This window comes from Diadema antillarum, unplaced genomic scaffold (assembly GCF_040938485.1).
Source record: "Diadema antillarum isolate AM-2024a unplaced genomic scaffold, OU_Dant_1.0 scf00000134, whole genome shotgun sequence".
Classification (NCBI taxonomy): domain Eukaryota; kingdom Metazoa; phylum Echinodermata; class Echinoidea; order Diadematoida; family Diadematidae; genus Diadema; species Diadema antillarum.
The window spans coordinates 1,172,585-1,193,031 of record NW_027271023.1 but is presented as its reverse complement, the minus strand read 5'-3'; the positions used below and the strand labels follow the sequence as shown (position 1 = coordinate 1,193,031).

Here is a 20,447-nt window from a genome sequence, read left to right as displayed (position 1 = left end):
CTCACACCTGACGCTATAACTCTGTCGCTGAAGAGATGGTTGACTTTCTCATCAAGGGCTTCAGAGCCATAATTTCTCACACTTATATCCCCCACATAATCACATTGTACATGTTCGTTTCGAAGAATCTTTCTCCGTGACAGGTATCACTATGTTATTCGGGCAACATGTGAGTTTCAAAACCTGTAAGACTCTTTTGACATAATCAATTTCCTCCATCAATCATGCCTTGGAAGGTTTCATCTTTGCCTCGTTGGAAGAGCTCCAGACCGGCAAATTATTTGTCATTTGGCATGTAGTCATCATCCTTGCATGATGGGTCATGTCTACCAAAAGGAAATAAATAGGCCAAATATATCTAGTCATAAGGACAAAAAAAGTACATGTACACTGCATGTTCTTTATATTGTGAACAGAGTAGTGCAAAGAATTCTCACATGAAACAGAATCTACTAAAATGGTTAAGAGGAAAAGGTTTAAAGGAATTGGTACAAACACATTATTCCACTGTAATCATTAATTGGATTTGCATGTGGCTCTTACATGGAGGAAAACAAATGTAGGAGCATGAGAGGTGTATGTCAAGGACTCAAACAGTTCAGTGTGCTGATCACATAGAGCATTTTTGCCCCCCCCCCCCCCCCAAGTACTCTCATATTAGTTTGGTTACCTAATGTATTTTGCAACATTTCAATCTCCATTTTAGAGACACGCAAGACATACTTATTTTTCAGTCTCTAGGACGTCACGAAAATACACCATATGCAGCATATATAGATATGCAGGAAAAAGAAGGAAAAATCATACACATAAAAAGAAGCAATCACTGTCGATACACATCAGCACAGCCACGTCTTACTTTTATACCCAAGACTTCATTATAAAGTTATGTGACGTCTGAGTGATGATAGAAAAAAAGGCTCGTGTCTACATAATACATGCCATCTGCATCGATAAACTAAATATAGAAGAATTATGATTAAAATACAAGCAGAAGTTATCAGAAAGTACTGTTCAACTGGTGATGCGGTAATGCAATACACCGCAAATAAAATGCACAATGTCAATAACAACAACCACACATGGTTGAAGGTACTTTATTGGACAAAATATGTTACCAAGGGCTACGTAAATGATCCATAAGAATACTGAGTGCTTTCAGTCTTTCTATCAACTGAGGATGCAAAATATAATAATAAAGATAATTCATCTTTCTGTACCACCTAGAAAATTTATCATAGCAGTTCTACTCTCTGGATGGCCACATTCTTCCAATATCTTGCTTACATGTACATAAATATGACATAAATGAGTCTTTGTGAATACAAATAAAACTTCAGCACCAAATGGATTAAACACAACACATTCAACAATCAACATCAAAACACAGTAATCATCACTGAAGTGCATTTCAAATACTTACACAGTTTTTTTTTTTGCTAGTGACTGAGAAGGAGACTAGCCACTGTCATCATGAGAACTTAAGTTGTACCATGTGCAACAAAGGGGAAGTGAACAGACAGAAAAAGATTGGATACAGGGAAACATGTGCCTCTGTTCTTAGTTCACTTTTGCCATCACCATAGCAACTATTGACAACAATGATACTCTTGCAACTGATTGTCAATTTGTCCTTCATCTATGTAAATGAGCACTAATTATTCAGTGTTTGGTATAGCCATGATTAAAAAAAATAAAAACCAGAAAAGCACTCGGACAGCACAGACCTACGCCAAGCCAGCAACTCATTTCCACCCTTACACGCATGCAATTTCCCCAAATAAAAGCCTTTTGTTTACCTCATTGCACAGCGCATTGCCCAAGCAGAGCGCATGCTTTAGTGCGCGTATCTAAACCTCCAGTACACGCAGCTTGAGCCCCAAGTTCGTTGATCTTATATGTCAAAAGATGAAAAATCCTTCAAAAATCCTTAAAAATTCAAAGATCACTACTAAAATTTAATGAGGTGTTCCTTGTGTCAATATCGACTTTTCCGGCAAATTCATTTCAATCCGTACACAACTTTTTGAGTTATTTTGCAAACAGACAAACCAACGCCGATGATCACTTAACCTCCTTCCTTGGCGGAGGTAAAATCATGGGCATACATACTCTGGTGCATATGTCAATTATCATCATTTTTTTAACATCATGGCTATTATCCTAAACTCTGAACAGCAGATGCTTATTTATGTCAATACAGGGCAATTTGTCAATCAGTTGCAATGATAACAAATTGATGCAAGAATCTTTTATTTGAATGAGATTCTTGCGTCACTTCAAGCAATAATATCTAAAAGTCGGAACAACTTCCTGACTCTCTCTACTAGTATTTGCATATTTTGTCTGCGTAATATCAAGCAGGAAGAAAAGAGAACGAAGACTCTTCTTTCTATCAGAAGTCAAAAGAAGAAGAGGAGGAAGAGGAGGGGATGGAGGAGAAGACGAAGGGAGAAGACAATGAAAATATACAATGGAGAAAGTGACTTTCTTTATTCACAAATTGAATTAGAAAGAAGAGTGGGGAACAGAAACTAGGAAATCATGCACACTCTTAAAAATCCCAGTTCTCTTCACCATACTGAGCCTGTTCCCTGCCAGTTCAAAAAAAAATCTCCCAATCGAATTTTTACAAGATCAACCAGGTTCCCGTGGTCGCCGATTATACAAAACGAGGACGATCGGTGAGCATACTACATTTTTTTTCACCAGCTCTTTCTGTCTGACATAATTTAGTGCTTCCAAATCAAAACAGAAAGGATGAAACCATATCAAAATGTAAGAAGGTGGAAGATATGACATCAATTTGGCTGAGAGTATCTTTGGTGTATGATAAAACTACAATAACATAAACACCTGCCATCCCATCAAGTTCATTAATCAATACTCTTCACACTCGACTTTACACTTTGAGAAGTGCATGCTTCACATCCTCCAAGTTCAAATTCAAATTCCCAAGAAATTGGTTTCACTTACTATAATCGCAGACAGGACAAATATTTAAAATTGTACACCTTAATTGTTTCACCTATCTCATATGTATGATAAATATGTGGGCTAATCAATGATCATCAGTTACCAAAAAAAACAAACAAGGATATATACTGTAAAATGTCTAACCCTCTTCGACTTATTTTTGGATACAACTGAATAAAAATGACATCAAAATTCCCATTGGTCTGAACTATCTCAAGTACATTGCCGTCTAGTATGTCCTTACAAGAGACTTATCAAGAAGCCCAACCTGTCTTATTGTATGCAGCGAATAGATAAGTTCTGCTGCGGCACCTTTTGTGAATATAATAATGTAAATTATCATGAAGAAATAGATACATAAACACAAATCACCACATATTTTTCGACAAAACAAGCTGTATATTGGATACGCAAAACCTGAAAACAGAAAAACAAAATAAAGGATATTACTAGTGATATATTCTGTAAATCATCCAATAAAACAACTCCACTTCTAAACCAGAGTAAATTTATCACAGCCACTCCAACACATGATTCTGTTTAAAATATTTGTATGTATCATAAATTATAGTGACTAAAATAATTCAATCTCCCTGATGCAGTGATATCCTTTGTTAAAAGCCTCTTCATTTTTATGATGACACTCAATCTTTGGATACTCAATGCATACATCAAGTGTGGTATATGCTATATATTTTTCTCTTTTTTTTGGTTATATTCATGAATTTTACAAGTCCGTTGATACTCCTTAAACTTTATTTATCAACACGCAATGATATTTACTCTGATTCTGACATGAATGTGACGCGCATACACACATTTCTCTATCCATTGCTGTACTCCACTACTGCGAATTTAACCATTCGCAAAATTGTTGGGAAGTCCCGATTAGCAAGAAATCAGACTTGCAAAATACACAGAGTATACAAGAGTCTGTTTCAAATTCATGCTATTTTGCAGACTGCATGTCAAAGGAATTGTGGCACCACATAGTGTTCCATTGGAGGGAAAGTTGATATACACTCGAGCATCAGTCAGCAAAGAGGATAAGGTGAGTGTGTAAGTAAGTACAATGTGTGCATATCTTGCCAGCGTAACATGGCCATGTGCAGGGTAGCAGAGAGAAAAAAAAAGCGCAGTCACTTGAGCATTTCTGAGAGTCATGTCCACCTTTAAAGTTTGTAGAGGATCCCAAACAGCAGGCAACTGGGTTATCCATCATTTTGTTTGTTGCTCCAGTGTTTGTTTTCATCCCACAGCATAGTAAAAAAAAAAACCAGCAACAAAAACAACACAAAAACAAAACAAAACAGGAGATGGGTGTGCTGTCTACCTGTGGCATCACTGAATCTAGGAACGACGTCCGCAACGAAAATGTGAGGTCCTTTAAAGTCCTTCTGCTTCTAATAAGTCTCATCCTTCCTCAATGACACATGTCAACGTAGGAATGAGAATACAAAAAACAAAACAAAACAAAAAGAGTGATCCGTCTAAGAGGTGGCATGAGTGAGATACACAGAGCTCTCGAGAGTCTTCCTGATTGGTCAGATTCAATCCGAAGAAACAAGAATAAGAACATTCCTTGTTTGATTCCATGTCTAGTTGCTGCGACAGTGGTGGCACCGGATGCAGTTTGAAACCTGCGTGATATCCTACGTGCATTCCTTTCCTTCCGTCCTAGGTCAACAATCCCTTGCGGTTCCCCCGTCAGAAGCGCGTCGTCTCCGTCTTCTCGCATCTGAGAGGAAATATTGAATCCCGGACCTTCACTTCCCCAGCATAAACATCTACATAAAGGTAACAAAAAGAACGAAAGTGTGAAAACCTCGCAAAAAAAAAGAAAGAATATCAGTCTACTAGATATTTCATTCTGGTCAAAAAATCAAGTTGTTTGATCTTGCATATGATACTCTAAATATGAAACTAAAGGAGAATAGGGCAGCTCCTTGAACAGTACCAAACTATCAGAAATATCCCGATGGAATCCCATTTTCTTTGCTCATTTTTTCACTAATAGGAAATATCACTTATGACACATATTTTACATATGAGACCAATCTTTCAGAATATTCATCAATAATCCTTTCACTGAGAAGATCAAGAGCCATCATAAAAACTTTATGACACCCTTGAACATTGAACTGTATTAGCCACTGAATCACAGTATTACAGTGTATTCCCACTTTGATTTAATCCACATTCCATCGGGGTTCGAAGGGCCAGTGTAAATTCTTCAATGTGGACTTTAAAACACATAAAATATGAATTACCGACAAATAAAAAAAAAGAAAATATATATTTATATTTTCAACATTGAAAGTGGGTAATACTCCATAAATATATCACATCCATCAAACTACCTCACCTTTGTTTGCCCTCATTTTACAGACTCAAGGCAAATTTCCACACAAGGTAAAATGAGAAATGCACTAAACTTTTGCACTGCAATCCAAACAACGTTATCTGACACAGCAAACAACATTTTTTATGAGGCATGCTAGTGAACTCCACGGCTGCTTCACTCTCCTCTACTTACCAAAGGGAATGCATGCTGACTAACGTGAAATATAAAATGCATGTTGATTATAAAGCATGCACAACCTTTCTAGACAGCGAATTTCCTAAAAAATCATGCAAAATTCATGCAGGAAACAGGGCGATAATCAAACCTCTGCACAATTCAAAGGAATTTTCGGGACCAGTTTAAAACTTGAATGGTTCGAGAACAAAGAGTGAAATTTCACTCGTCCAGCAGAACAGTGAAAATTTGAAGAAACTGAATAAAAGTTTGGAAAGTTTAAGTTTGTTGCAAGAAGGGTACGAGCTTGATGCCACGCACAGACAGACAGACAGACACACACACACAGACACACATTACCCTCTCTCTGACAAAATTCTGAAATCTCTAAGGACTTTGTACAGGACCAACCAGCTTTGCATTTAAAGCTTTGAAGTCACATTTCTCACCAATTTTGTTTGCATGTAAACAACAAAAACTGCTACAACAAAATAATTATTGGCTCTGATATTTATCAGTAATTTACTGTTTGAGGTAGTAAGAAGGCACAACAGAAGCTTTCAAGTTTTCTGTATGCCTAAGATTCTCACGATAGGGATCGTATATTGATAAATGTTTATACTGAATAAGTTGATCAGTAAAGCACTGAAGCAAGTACATTGTAGTCTATAAATTTTATCTATATACACAAAAACACAAACACACATACACACACTCTAAATATTTACCACGGTGCAGCTTGAGAACTATGACCTATTTAATGATCACACAAAACTCGTAGTGGTAGGGCATGATCACTTGATTGAAAAAAGTGTAAAAAAAAAGAGACGATTAATTGTAGAATGACATGTGCCGGAATGTAATGTCTTCTCACTGAAATGACAGTGCATGTGCGGAACTGTTGAATGCTTTTCTACCAGTTACCGATTTGTGGCAGATACAGAAGGGCGGCTCAACACAGCAATGGCATGTTCAATTTCACTTTTCTGACGCACACAGACACATACACACACACACATACACATACACATACACATACACATACACATACACATACACATGCTTGAGGAAGACACAGTTGTGGTACATGCTATGCGAACAGCACACTGCATGAAAAGGTGGGAACACCAGCAATTGTGTTTGATGCTCTCTAATTTGGGAAAGTCTAAATTATCAATAAGACCAAGTCAACAAGTAAAGATCTCAGCTCATGACAGCCATGTCTATCAAAGTTTTCAATGCTAGTATTGTTGCATATAACTACACAGTGTAAGCATTTCTATGATTATTGTTTTTACAGTGTACATATATGTTAATGTACTTAACATATAATTTCATCATTATATTATTATACATTCATCATTTAAGATATGGGAAGATATACTCAAAATTCAAAGAATATATTCCTGACATTCCAAGCTGATCAGTAGTCAGCCTTACTATGATTACATAACTGGAGACCTCGATATGCAGTGATCAGGAATTCCACATTTAAACAGCATTTTTCTTTCTAACTTTTACAAGCTTTTTGTTATAAGGCAAAGGATGGGGAGACTTATACTGTTTAAGGAGGCGATTTCCTAGAAAACAGCCCCACAGAATTCCACAACTACAGACGGCATTAACTGAAAACTATGCTCAAGCAAGATAGAACATAACCATCAAAAAGAAAAAAAGAAGAAAAAAGAGGGAAACATAGATGTCATCCCCAAGCACACACCAACACACGCTTCTTTATGAGAAGGACTGAAGGCAAAAAGAGGAAAGCAACAGTGGCGTTCAATCCAAAATTTTCTTCTACAGGACACGATTTCATTTCACAGGATTGATATTGGCCGACATTCAAGGGGGAAAAACAGATTTAAAAAAAGGTGAAAATAGCGAAGCTCTGGCATTGCAATGATGATTGGCATGCTTTTTAACCCATTGAGGACGAGTCCCGAGTATATTCGGCAAGTGTCTATGGGAAATGTGTGTTAGACTTGTAGCAAAATCAGTCCGTCCTCAAAGGGTTAAATTGGCTGGCTGTGTCGTGGCGCGTGAACAGTGCATGATGCAAATTCCTTCAGCTTTTGCGAAATTATGAGTCATGATATGGCTCTATCTTAGAGTTTCAGCAAAAAAAGAAAATGAGAAAAAGAGGAAGAAGAAGAAATACTGTCGCCAACTACAGTTGGAGAAGCACTACATTGTCACTGATTGTAAATATCTATGATATTTTCTGGCCTAAAATTAGATACAGGCTGGTACTAATATTTCATCAACTATTTGCATTGAATAATTCAAGTCTTTAAGAGATAATGAAACACATCACACTATTGTATTGTTGTATCATCATATGCATCTTATGATTTTATATCAAAAGATCAGTATCAATTTTGGTGTGTGTGTGTGTGCATATACATGTGTGTGTATATAACATATATATAGATATATAGTTCATCACCCACCATAATATTTCTTAACCTACTAGGCAAAGATGTCAACTGTAGTCACAGAAAGCTCTCATCCAAAGTATAGTGATAAGGGAAAAGGTGTTATATACTTCTACCCTTCCATACCTGTAAATTTATTTCATATGCTGTTCTTGTGTATATAAACAACCCAAACCCCAAAGAGTACATAATAATACAAACAATATAACATGCAGGAAAATTTGCTATCAATTTCATGTGAAGGTGAATATCATTGTGTAACTACTTATTGTAATAGGTACATAAATATATTGACTAAATTGATAAACAAATAACCACATAAAGTGATGATATAATATTGATGTAAACTTTTTTGCTTTATTTCTGATAGAAAAATCCCTTTCATCCAAGGATAAGAAACTATCTATATTTACTCAAGTAATTACTCTCAGAATACTTTCACCAAGGATACTAGGCGGGACCAAGGAGGTACTAGTACAATCCTCCTTGCTTTCACCATACACTAAAAGCACTTGTGTGTAAGAAGGCCACAGAAAGGTTATGGAAAGTAATTGAATTAATTTCAGAATAAGAGCCCTAGTTGAGTTCAGCCTAATCACCAAAAAAACTACAAATCTGAAAATGGTTAATCATCTCATCACTAAAATTCTCCATGAAGTCAAGGTATTGCTCTAAGGCATACAATTAAAAGAAATGGTACAGGTAAGTAAACATCTGGCTACCAAAAAAAAAAAAATACTGTATAAGCCGTTATTTTCGCGAGGGTTTAATTTTCGCAAATTTTGTCAATCTCAGTTGGACCGCGAATTCAACAACACGCGAAAATGTCACCATACGCTAAGGTAGTAGGGCGCTTATGTAGGCCTCTGTGTCAATTCGCGAAAACAACATCTCGCAAAAATGACCTCCTCATTCGCGAAAATATCTGTACGCGAAAATAACAGCGTATACAGTATATGGATTGAGTTAGTCAAAAATTGAAGTCACAATCTGTGTAAATGTCAACTAATAAAATCTTGAAGTATCTCATGTCATCTCAGGTTAAGAGCAAAGCAGGAAAAGTAGTTAGTTAAGGCCATTTTCTATTTTCAAGCAGATCAGTATGAACTCATCAACTGAAGAACTGGTTGGTTTGTTGTTGTTGTTTTTTTTGTCATCAGCAAAGCAGAGAGTTATATGACTCTATCATAGGTAAAAAGCTGACTTGAGTCTCAAAATGCAAGTTGATAAAACAAAATGGAGGAAAGGAAATGAATCAATAACCGACAGTATCCTTGCACCCTTTTAACTACTGACTAACAACGAATAAATTGGTTAAAGCCCCTCACCCATTCTACTGATGAGGAAAAAACCCATCCTACCACCATTTGTGGCTTTGTTTTTTCCTGAGGACTATGTATTAGTAAAACAAGGTCTGAGTTCATCAATTACCTGATTTACTTGAAAGAACTGAAAGTCTGCAGGTGAACGTAAAAAAAAAAGAACATATTTGCAACTGGACTAAGTGATGTTACTCCTTTTCAAATTATCTGCAGACATATGAGTCTGACAAAAGATTCACACTGTGAAGACTAAAAAGAATATAATGTTGACAGAGATTTGAAAGTCCTCCAAACTACTTAATTCATGCAGTTTACATTTGAAAGCGCTTGGTGGTTAAGGTCGTCCATGTTCATTCTCTGCTTACATATATGACCATTTCATCACCCCTTAGCATTTTGAATGCTGTAGTTGAAATGATTTGAAATTTGAATACTGACATCTTGCCAACCCATCAAGTGGAAAAGAAAGAAAATGTGTTTGACATTTCAGACTGCGTACAGAATGTTTCTGTTCACTATTGAATCTGAGCTAAAACCTGTTCATCAATAGTCACTAAACTTTTAAACTTTAAAGAAAAAAAAAGTGACATATACAAGTAAAACCATACCAATATCAGATATTGTACCATATGGTACCAGATTATGTGGATACTGTAATTTGAAGCATTTTACCAAATGACCACTGGAATCACAATGAATAGATGATGCCACAAACATCACATACATTCTTCCATCTTCATACAACAGTGGTTAACACACATGCACACACACACAAACATACATAAGGAATTGAAGTAATTTTCTATACATACATCTGTCATTCCATTGTATCTGAACACTTATACTCAATTGTCATACCTAATCATGTCCTCAATATTCACATCTGACTTTTTAAACAGTGGCAATCTATATTCATGAAAATGCTGGAAAAAAAAGATATATAGAAAGAGACTTTGCCAGAAACACGACTTGACAAATTGAATAGGGAGAAGCAAAGATACTTTGCACAATTTGATCAACCAGGGCATGGGGAATAAAGCTGGAAACCTAGGATGAAAGCAACACCATCAAAGACCACACTGACCAATTACACATTTTTTTTAAATGTAATCTACGTTTTCCATGACACTGTCTGTGCAGAAAAATTAAAGAAGATAATCACAACCATCTATCCAAGTGTAAATGCAGATGGAGTCTAATCCATCATCGCAGTTTTACTAATTGCACATTACTGCAGTCACACAACTCCCGGCACACATCAATGCATGAACATTTGCAAGTGAATACTCCACCAACTCGTTGAAGTCTTTCAAAACACATAAATCAAATTGATACTATATAGGCTGGCATGGGCAGTGTGCAAAGTGGGGGGGGGGGGGGGAGCGAGAGATTGTGCACATCAATGATTTCTTCATGAAAGCAGAAATGGTTTGAAGGTTTGGATAACTCCTATGGAAACAAAAACGAAAGCTTGAGTTATAAAAAGAGTCTTCAAGTACAGGCAGAGACAGACAGAAGAAAAATAAAAAAGAGAAAAATGATATGAATCTATAATGAAACAAACCAGTGCAGACCACACACTGTCACGTTTGTCCGCTACCTACCCTCTGTTATCGACGACTTCTGCCATATTTTTCTTACTCAAATGCCTGCACCAAGGATTGGAAAAGAAAGCTTCTTCAAACAAGAAGGAAATCTGCTCGAAACTTTTGCAGATAACCAACAATATTTGAGAGTGACTGGGTATTAATAGATTTCTCAGGTGGGACTTTTCTTGAATTTATGTAAATGCACATTCCTGTAGTATCTACACTTATTATACCTTGTTAAACATTTTCTTGTGAAACAGCTTTGTGAAAAAAAGAGGAATATAGAGGGGATATTCCAGGGAAAATGTAATGTGAAATAACTTCTTCAATTCACATTTATACTTTCAGACAATAACCTCTTTTTTTTTGGGGGGGGGGAGGGGGCAGGGGACGGCAGATGGGGAGGTGGAAGGTGGGAGGGAAGGGGGAGAGCTGGGCAAGTTTTGTAAGAGATAATAAATGCAAACTTTGCTTCTTTGGTAGTCATGGCAGTCAGCACTCTACTTCTACAATAGATGAATATAAAACTTGTTATGTGCTGCATTTGGAATCATGCTGGCACATGTACTGCAAAAACACGATCAGAACAATGGTAAAATCATGGGCATGATCGTTGTATAGGTCCCGTGTAAAATTTTATGAACATTTCTTCCCGACAACAACTAGTAAATCACTGAAAATATAAAGAGTCAGTATGAAAAAATATTTTGTTACATCTGATCATATTCCTGAAAACGACTTTAAAGCATTTTGATTGCTGTGCGGGGAAATAATCGTACAAGCATCACATGAATCCATTTACTTCTGTGGAAGAACACTTCACAGGAAATTTGCAAGCTATCAAATTACTTCTATAAGTTTGAGAAAATGACTTTGTGGAATGTACAATATTCCTGAGAAAATAATAATTTGTTGCACGCATGAAAGTGATCCATTTCTTTGGTTTCTTTGCACAGTATATTTCTCACGGGAATAAAAAAGAATGGACTGTGTATTCAGCACTATTGAGCCAAAAATGAATTCTACAGTCAATTGAAAGGGGAAGAAGGAACTGAATATACAAATACTTGAATAGTGGAATATATGCTATAGCCATACAGAAAACAGAAATACAGAAATACAGACTCCCTTTAGGTGAGAGGACATATGGGGAGGGGCTGGTGATTAAAAAGTATCAAACATGGGAATCTGAAGTGGGATCAGTAGTCAGAGAAACAAACTCAGCACACCATGTCAATACATCAAATGTATTGAGTTCCTTCTCAAACAATCTGTAGGGATATTCACTACAACTCATAAAATGGACCTCAATTTCACCCTTTTGATATTATGGGGTCAACAGACATGTATCAGACAAAGTAAAAAAAAAGTGACAGAAAAAGTGACAGACAATTTTCCCCCTAGCTCAACAGCTCATTTGTCTACAAATTTTCATTATCAAAAAACCTTGACATATTTTTACTTTTTCTCAAGGAAGAACAAACACTTTTCTATAAAGCCACAGAATAATGGAGATTGGAATGTGCAATGACTTCTCTTTAGAATAAGATTTGTGACAATTTTCAGAGGGTTTTTAAAGCTAGCATCATCAGGCACATCTGAAAGTCATAGGACATTAGAGTGCCAGACAGACAAGATCATCAATCACAGAAAATGTTAACTGTGATACATGGTGGCTCACTGAATACTGTTCCCACTTCAGGCTTTGGATAAACACAAGCACACCAATCCAAGAGTATAATATATATAAACAGTGGATCCAAGTACCATAAACACACTGTTATTGCCATTAAATGCTGGTCTAAATTGCTACGCTGGGGCAGAGACTGAGATGCGTGTAAGATTGGTTTTTACGGTTTGCTGCCAGTGAGAATGTCATATACATAGGCATTTACCAAATGACTGAAGGAAACTTTTATTAGCAGCTGCTTCACTCCAAAAATTGTTAGATACTTTTGCTGGGCATCCTTTATGATACCTATATATTGATGCCAACCAGCAGCACTAGTCTTTCTGCTCCATTGCTCGCATGAATCATGTACAATCTTACAAGATTTAATCAGGCTAGGCATTGAAACTGTGTCAGCTTTACAAGATCTGTGCTTGCATTTCTGATCTCTCTTGTAGCCTCTTTTCTAAACTATATAATGTAGGACACTGCCAAATTTACTTTGCCTTGCGTAATATATGATACTGTTCACCAATATTTCGAGCAAAGTTTAAAACAAGATATGGATCTCAGAAGTACTTACGGATCTCAAATCAGCAACTTTCCGGGCGTGGGCTGAGAATTTGGATGTCTCCACCTGCGAATCAGAGGCACCTTCGCCAATCCTTGCGTACATGGAGGCAGGTCGATATGGCCGTGGTCCCACCTGAGGTTTGGGTCTGATAGGGGGCGGGGCTTTCTTTGCATTATTGTCAGTTGGGAGGGGGAGGACAGGGTCATGTTTAGGGTTTTGCACTGGGACCTTTGGCTGCACATCGGCGTCAACCGTCACGGACTTGGAGGTATTGTTATTGCTTTCGTCATGGGATGAGTTGTTGGGTGAGGATGGGGAAACGGGAGAGTCTGGTTTGGGCGGGGCGGTGGGTGTAGCATCATCCCGGATTGGTGATGCTTCGGGAGTTTCAGGTGGGGTGGGTAATGTTGGTGAAAGACCATTGGTGACAAGTTCAATACTTTCCTGCCTTCTGGCTTCTGGCGGGGGAGCAGTGGTTTCAGTTCTTGAGTCAGTCTTTGAGGTGCTCAGGCTCATTGACATGCTACCACTGACGCTGTCATCTTTCGAAGAAGATGATGATGAGTTGAGGGAGGAGTTTGAGTCACTGCGTTGCCGCTGGGCCTCTCGTTGAGCAGAGAGGACATACGAGGCTTTTGGGTTGTTCTTCTTCTTAAGAATGTCAGCAAAGACATTCCGTCTGCCACTCGCAGATGCTTGGGCAGATACTTGTGGCTTAGTGGGAGTGTCTTCTGGGATTGCTTCCACCATCTGATCAACTTTTGGGGAGTCTTCTTTCAGCGGGGCATCGGCCTCATCACCGCCCAACTTCCCTGAATCCTCGGCAGATTTTTCAGGCGCCACAGCTGGTGGTGCCGGTGCTTGCTCCACAGGGGTGCTGATTGCTTGTGGGGGGGTCATCTGGCCATAGACAGGCATAGGCTGCATGCCCATTGGGGTATAGACCATCTGGGGTGGGGACATGAGGACGCCTCCACCCGGTTGCTGCATCATCATGTACGGTGCCTGGGATGGCATCAGGACTTGCTGCTGCTGCTGCTGTTGCAACAACAGCTGCTGCTGCAGCATGATCTGCTGTTGCATCTGCTGCTGCTGCATCTGCTGCATCTGGTAGGACATGCCCGGGTTTGCCGCCATGTGCGCCGCTGAGGGATTCGCCATCAGCTGTTGCTGCAACATGGCCATCTGTTGCTGGAGTTGCTTGTATTGTTCGGTAAGTTGCTGCATGCTGGGTTGCCCGGGCTCTACCTTCACAGTCTCACTGGCAGTCTCCTGCTCCTTGTCAACCGAGACATCTTCCTTCTCCTGTTTCTGTCCTTCCTCTTTCTCTCCATCTCCAACCTTTCTCTCGGCATCATCTGGCTTTTCTTCCACTTGCTGTTCTTTTTCTGTGACAACCTGCTCTTCATCTTTGCTATCTTTGCTCATCTCAACATCTTTATCATCAACTTCTTCCGCCACTTGCTCTCTTGTCTGCTCCGCCCCATCTTCTGCCAGTTCTTCCACCTTCTCCTCCGTCTCTTCTGCAGTATCCTGGACGACGTCCTCTGCTTTGCTCTCGGACGCTGCATCGTCCAGCGACTGTCTACTCACGGGAGCAGCAAGGGCTGTCAGGGATTTCTCCTCCAGGACGCTGTCTGACTCCTCTCCCTGAGGGGTGGGGGAGTAACTCGTCGTCTCATTGCTATCGTCATCCAGGCTCAGTTTCATCATGCGTGTTAGAGCGGCTCGCTTGTCTAAAATATCTGAGGTTTCTGCAATAAAGCAAGAATCGAACAGGGCTGAGGGTTAGGGCTATATGCTTCACTCGGCACTTAATGCTTTGAGCTACATTATCTCATCATGTTTGATCACGATGATTGAGTTAGGGAAAAAATATCAGAAGTACATCTTCTATTCAGACAGAAACTACTCTGCAAGAACAAAAGGCACATTGATTCCGTGAAAAAGTAACTGCATGCTACATAGAAAAATAGGAAAAGACAGTTTTTAAGAAAAGCAAAATAATGCTGCATACTACATTCCCATACACAGAATGTTGAAAAAGAAGCCTCAAATACAACTGAAATTTGCGCGCCAAGTCTTATTACATTAAAACTCAAAATTCCTAGGATTAAACTTTTAGCATTGACGACTGTGTGACTTGAACTAGACAGCACATGAAAGAAATTCAACTCATCGAAATCATAAAAATGACATTGAATCAGAAAAAAAAAATGCACTATAAAGTTGCAAATTTGAACATTTAAAAAAAAGTGAATGGATGTTATGCACGAAATTAGAAGAACCCGAACTTCCCACACATAGATGAAAGAGCTTCAGTATAGCTATTCTAATGATAATGTGATGTCATACATAGAATGGATGGGAGCAAGAAATGATATGGGATAAATACACTACATAGTTTGCAGTAAAGCAAAGATTTGATAGGTCATGCAGCTTTGGAAAGTTAGAAGCATCTACAATTATAGGCCTATGAATACTGCAAACCACAAGCTCTATTTGAGATAAAGCAGAAGTATAAAAGTTTGCTGGGAAAAGGCACTTGTTTACACCTCTAAATGAATCTGAATACTATGTTTCCTTTATGACAGCAGTTAGCATGCACATAAATTTGTTGGGTCACTGATACGTACAATGTATTTGTAGCTTTTAAAAAGAGCATGCTTTACGAAAATATTAGACATTTTGTCTTTACAATATTAGCACATCAATACCCTCATCCCGTAGATGGATACGTGTAGATAAATTGCATACACAACACACATCTCATACCACTGCATGCTACACTATTCATGCTCATATTTTTTACTTCATCATTTGAAATGAAAGCATTGGGATTCATGCAAGATGTTTGCCTCTCTACGATGTGACTGACTGTCTTGTACGGAAAAAAAGTGTGAAGTGGCCTAGATGTGTCTTTTTTGGGGGGATCGGGACGGCACAGCGGTGAAAGTGAATTTTGTGGAGTGAAAAGTAAAGTGACAATGATGAGAGTGGGCTGACCTTTGACCTTTTCAGGAAGGACAGGAGAGACAGAGGTGGGTGATGTCACACTATCCACTACCACCACCGGTTCTGGTTCCCCGCCCTGTAATCCTGATGGCACTCTCTTTGCCGTTGCTCCCTCAACGGCTTCTTGTGGAGGCTGGCCAGATGCAGCCAGCGGTTGAACGTCGGTCGAGTCGTGCGTGGAGCTGAGATGATCGGAGCTGCGGGCGTTCGGCCCTGATGAAGCATCTCCGAAAGAATCGTCGAGGAAGACATCATCATTGCTCGTGGAAGCATCAAAGCTCTCCTCCAGTCGCACCGAACGATGCAAACCTCGGAGTCGTCTCCTGAGCACATCTTCAAGGTTCTCGCTCGATGGGTTTGTGTCGCTCGGTACAGACCCTGACTTGGTGGATGCTTCTCTCGCAACGGAGGAAGTCTTCTGCATGGGAATTATTGATCCCGAAGAATTTTGGGCTGCCATGTTTCCATCAACTGGTGGCAAAGTGTCTTGTTCTCCTTGTAATCGAGTAGGGGGAGCAACAATCTCGGCTCTGACTTGAATTTGGTTGGATTTCTTTGGTACAGGACGCACTGCATCTATTTTTGCATCCGCACTCTTTTGCTTCCTCATTCTGGCTGCAGGGACTGGGGGTACAGCACTCCTCCCAGCAGCTTGTGAGTCCTTGAGGGTCTCTGAAGAAGGGAGCTTATTCTTTGACGCATCACTTTTGACGTCCTGAAGGTGTCCCTTTCCATCCATGTCTGAAGAGGACTTCTTCTTTCTCCTGGGTGGCACTGCTGGCCTGGTGTCCTTACCCACACCTCCATGACCTTTGCCTGGTTGCTGTGTGGGAGCAATGGATCCTGCTGTTGCAAGCTTCAACTCTGATTCGGATGCGCTTCGAGGTGCGAGGTGCTTGGGCGGTGCCTGTTTCAAACGGCTCTCGGTGGTCGATGAACTCCTCTCCTTTCTGAAGGATGGAGGGAGGGGAGGGGGCCGACTGGGTCTCAGCTTCATCGCAGGAGCTGTGGAAACCTTGTTGGCCGAAGCATTCTTGCTCTGCTGACTGAGCGCTTGCAGGAATGCCGACTGCAGGGCACTCAGGGCCGCATTGTCCTGAATCGGCGGGGGCCTCTTCGGTGCCTTTCTCTTCCGGTACAATCCAGGCTGCTGATCGGCAGACAGCTGTTTGGTGAGCTTCGCAACTTTGCCACCCGAGCCTCCCACGCCTAGCTCGGGCTCGGATGAAATGCGCGCCATCCTCGGTCGTGGCACGGGGGGTTTGCCAGCGTTTGAATCTTGTGGCACGTCCCCAGAATAGACATGATGTCCTCCGGGTTGACAGTTTGCATCACTAACCATGTCCAACCCACCACCATCATTTTGCTGCTTTCCCTCCGCCGAAATCTGTGAAAAGTTCCTCGGTTTTGCAACGGGCCTCAGAGGCTCTACGACAGCAGCTACTATAGACACATTTGTGCCGGTCAGCGAATCTGGTTTGTTAGTGTCTGCGATGTCGTGTTCACTACTGGGCATGGTGTTAGTAGGTGCAGTTAGTTGCTGAGTCTGACACAGTACTGGAGGGTTGGCACATTTTAAGGGCAAGGCAGGGAGAGTGCGGTGTGCGGGAGATTGGCAAGGCAGAGAGTGAGACAGAGATAAAACACAGAACATCAATAGCTTGCATCATGCTCAGAGAGTGAAGATAGTGACAGTCAGAGAAAAGCGTGTAAAGGAGAGAGAAAGTCGACAGCTGTGCAATACATATTGAAAGGAAAGTGATCAAGAATAAATCTAGTGTCCTTCAGTGCGGCTGGACTAGGATGACGGAAGATTGCAATCAGCAGGCAGTGTCTGAGTCTGCATAATCCTGGGTCATCAAATTTTCTTTGGTCAAGCATTTGTAGGATTTTGGCATGCTCATGTACCCAGTAACTGTTTCAGCTCAACCTTACACTATCTCTTAATTGCCATGTCTCTTGGGAACTACAATCCTCTCCACATGTCTTGATTCATCAATGTTGCAAAAACAAATTTTTCAACCATTTGTTTATAACATTTTGATTTGCAGTTATTTTTGTTTTTAATGGAAAAAGCTTGAATCAGGATTCTAATTTATATATGAATATAGGTCTATTTCATCTTTGTATCTTACTTCATTCTTGTTATATTACATCTGAAGAGAGTGCGATGAGAGAAAAAAAAATTGTGCATCTTTATGGAAAGCTATCAGCAGTCAATTTTGCCTAGTGTTGCAATTTAAATTCCTGAAATGATAAGTTCAATGATGAGTACAAATTTTATATGATATGAAATGCACTTATGCATGTGTTAACATATGATTACTTTCAATTTCCAGATGTAAAAATCTATCAAGGTAATGCTGTCCAAAGAATCTTAACAATCTCAATAATGCATGCATGTATTTCTTTGAGGGATGCATTTTCAAGAAAATGTAGCTGAAGGCGTGAAATAATTACAATAATTTTAATTTTCTCATTGACGTGTATAGCACTCTCTCAATTCAATCGTCTCCCTGTGAAATATATCTGACCATACAATCTGAGACAATATGGAAGCAAGTCCCTATGCAAGTCAATCGATTGCAGTCACTTGATATGCTTGTGTTAATACCTCCCTAGAAATAGTGGTCGTGAAGTATCTGACATTTAAGAGTTTTATCTGATCTCGCAGGGCACTTTATGACACATGCACTGATGGTATAGAGAGATAAAGTGTGCTAATTTGTGCATTCTAATAGCAAAATGTACATTGTGTTCCCAAACATGCATTGACAGGGTTAGATAAGGTACTGTATATCAACTGTGCGGGCAATATAAAAAATAAAATGAAATAAAATGAAGAAAACACAAATGAAAATAACATCGAATAATGAACATTGAATAAAAGTGAATAAAAGCAAGTTTGTACATGAAGTTCTATTCAGAAAAACTGCAGTTTCAAATTATTTGCAGAGATACTGCATGATGGGTATTTTTTTTTAAAGAAACATGTCATTCTTGGGGGAAATCAATGAAATTAGACAAGCAGAAAAGTAAAGAACATGTGTTAATTATTGTGCTTTATATTGTTCAGCAATAAGCATATCACACAGATGGCTAAAGACATCTTGCTAGAAAGAAACGGCATGTCAGTTAGTGCATTGGCATTATTTTTAAAGCCAAATGGGTCAAATCAAACAGAACTTGCAAACAATAAATAGCTAAGATCGACAACAAAGCACTGTTAGAAAGATTAGAACATCAAGCTTCTCTAAAAATGAACACATATTACACACAAATGGCACACTTTTGTTAGTTGCACAATGCAAACAAATCTATGTCACTTCACAGTGGACATGGCACCATCATTAGTATTAGTCACAACTGTCAAAAGTTAACACAAGCAATGGCATATACCCCCCAAAAAGCAAAATCTTGAGCACTTATCAAAACATAGATAAACCAAATTGAACAAAAATGCACCACAACCTCCCCCTCCCCCCACAAAAAAATGAACAGGCTACAATGCAATAGGTTGAGTGTTGTGGGCAGCCATTTTGTTTCCGCAAATTCAAGTTACAACTTACCTTCCACGTCCTCCTCTGTCGGGCGTTCTGATTGGACGACCACTGTATCCTCGGCTTCTACCACTTCCTGGTCGTCTCCGACCTCCTTCTCCTCCTCCCCAACCTCCTCCTCTGCACTCTCCCCGACGGTCAGCGTCGCGTCCACTTTGATCTTCTCTCCAGACTCTGGGTCCTCGGCGGCGGGGACTTGTGATTGGTCGTTGCCGCCCACGCTGACCTCCGACACGCTGATTGCTTCCTCTCCGCCCAGGTCCTCTGTCAGGGCTGCGGCAAGAAACGTTTGAGATGAACACACAAGTGAGTATTGACATAATTATGCTCTGCACCATTCACTTCTCAGGAGACCGCAGAGACACCCACTAAAATTAATGCACTTATTCCTCTCTCACTATGTCACTGTGCAGTTCTCTCTTTGAGATTTTGTGGTGCCAGTGGCAACTCATTCAGACATTGTTAAAGAAGCAATGTATTGGAAAGATATTTTTATTCACTTTGAAAGACCGTGTGTTCTCTTGACTGTTAACAAGCTGTTTTTGCTCTCCAGAATATCCAATGAGAAATCTTCCCATATTCAAGCAATTCCTGATCAAAACCAAAAGAAAAATCATGCATATCCTAGGTTGCAACATCTAACAATCACTAATCTGGGAACTTAGACTATTCTCTAAGAAATTTGTGTCCAGATAATGTTGTATTACTGAGGGTGCCTCACAGATAGGAAGACAATTGATTCATGTGGCATTGCATCATGACTCGTCACTCTCAAAGGAAGATATGTCT

At 39.6% G+C, this 20,447-nt stretch overlaps 2 protein-coding genes across 2 annotated transcripts in view; both read right to left on the bottom strand.

Moving 5' to 3' along the window:
• Positions 1–4,114: 4,114 nt before the first annotated feature.
• Positions 4,115–20,447, bottom strand: part of LOC139720825 (uncharacterized) — an 89,338-nt gene continuing 73,005 nt past the window's right edge. The window contains exons 10-12 of the mRNA XM_071632162.1: positions 19,668–19,931; positions 13,093–14,837; positions 4,115–4,763 (exon numbers count right to left, since the gene is read on the bottom strand). Coding sequence (XP_071488263.1) covers positions 4,743–4,763; positions 13,093–14,837; positions 19,668–19,931 — 2,030 coding nt within the window. The 3' untranslated portion in view covers positions 4,115–4,742. The remainder of the gene's footprint in view (positions 4,764–13,092; positions 14,838–19,667; positions 19,932–20,447) is intronic.
• Positions 14,992–18,179, bottom strand: LOC139720911 (uncharacterized). The gene is made up of 2 exons (XM_071632238.1): positions 16,090–18,179; positions 14,992–14,996 (listed from the first exon to the last, which is right to left on the bottom strand). Exons 1-2 carry the CDS (start codon positions 17,750–17,752, stop codon positions 14,992–14,994), a joined length of 1,668 nt encoding a protein of 555 aa, XP_071488339.1. The 5' UTR covers positions 17,753–18,179.

Excerpts from the sequence above, each read along its gene's own strand:
- LOC139720911 (XM_071632238.1), bottom strand. The coding sequence starts at position 17,752 with ATGTTCTGTGTTTTATCTCTGTCTCACTCTCTGCCTTGCCAATCTCCC.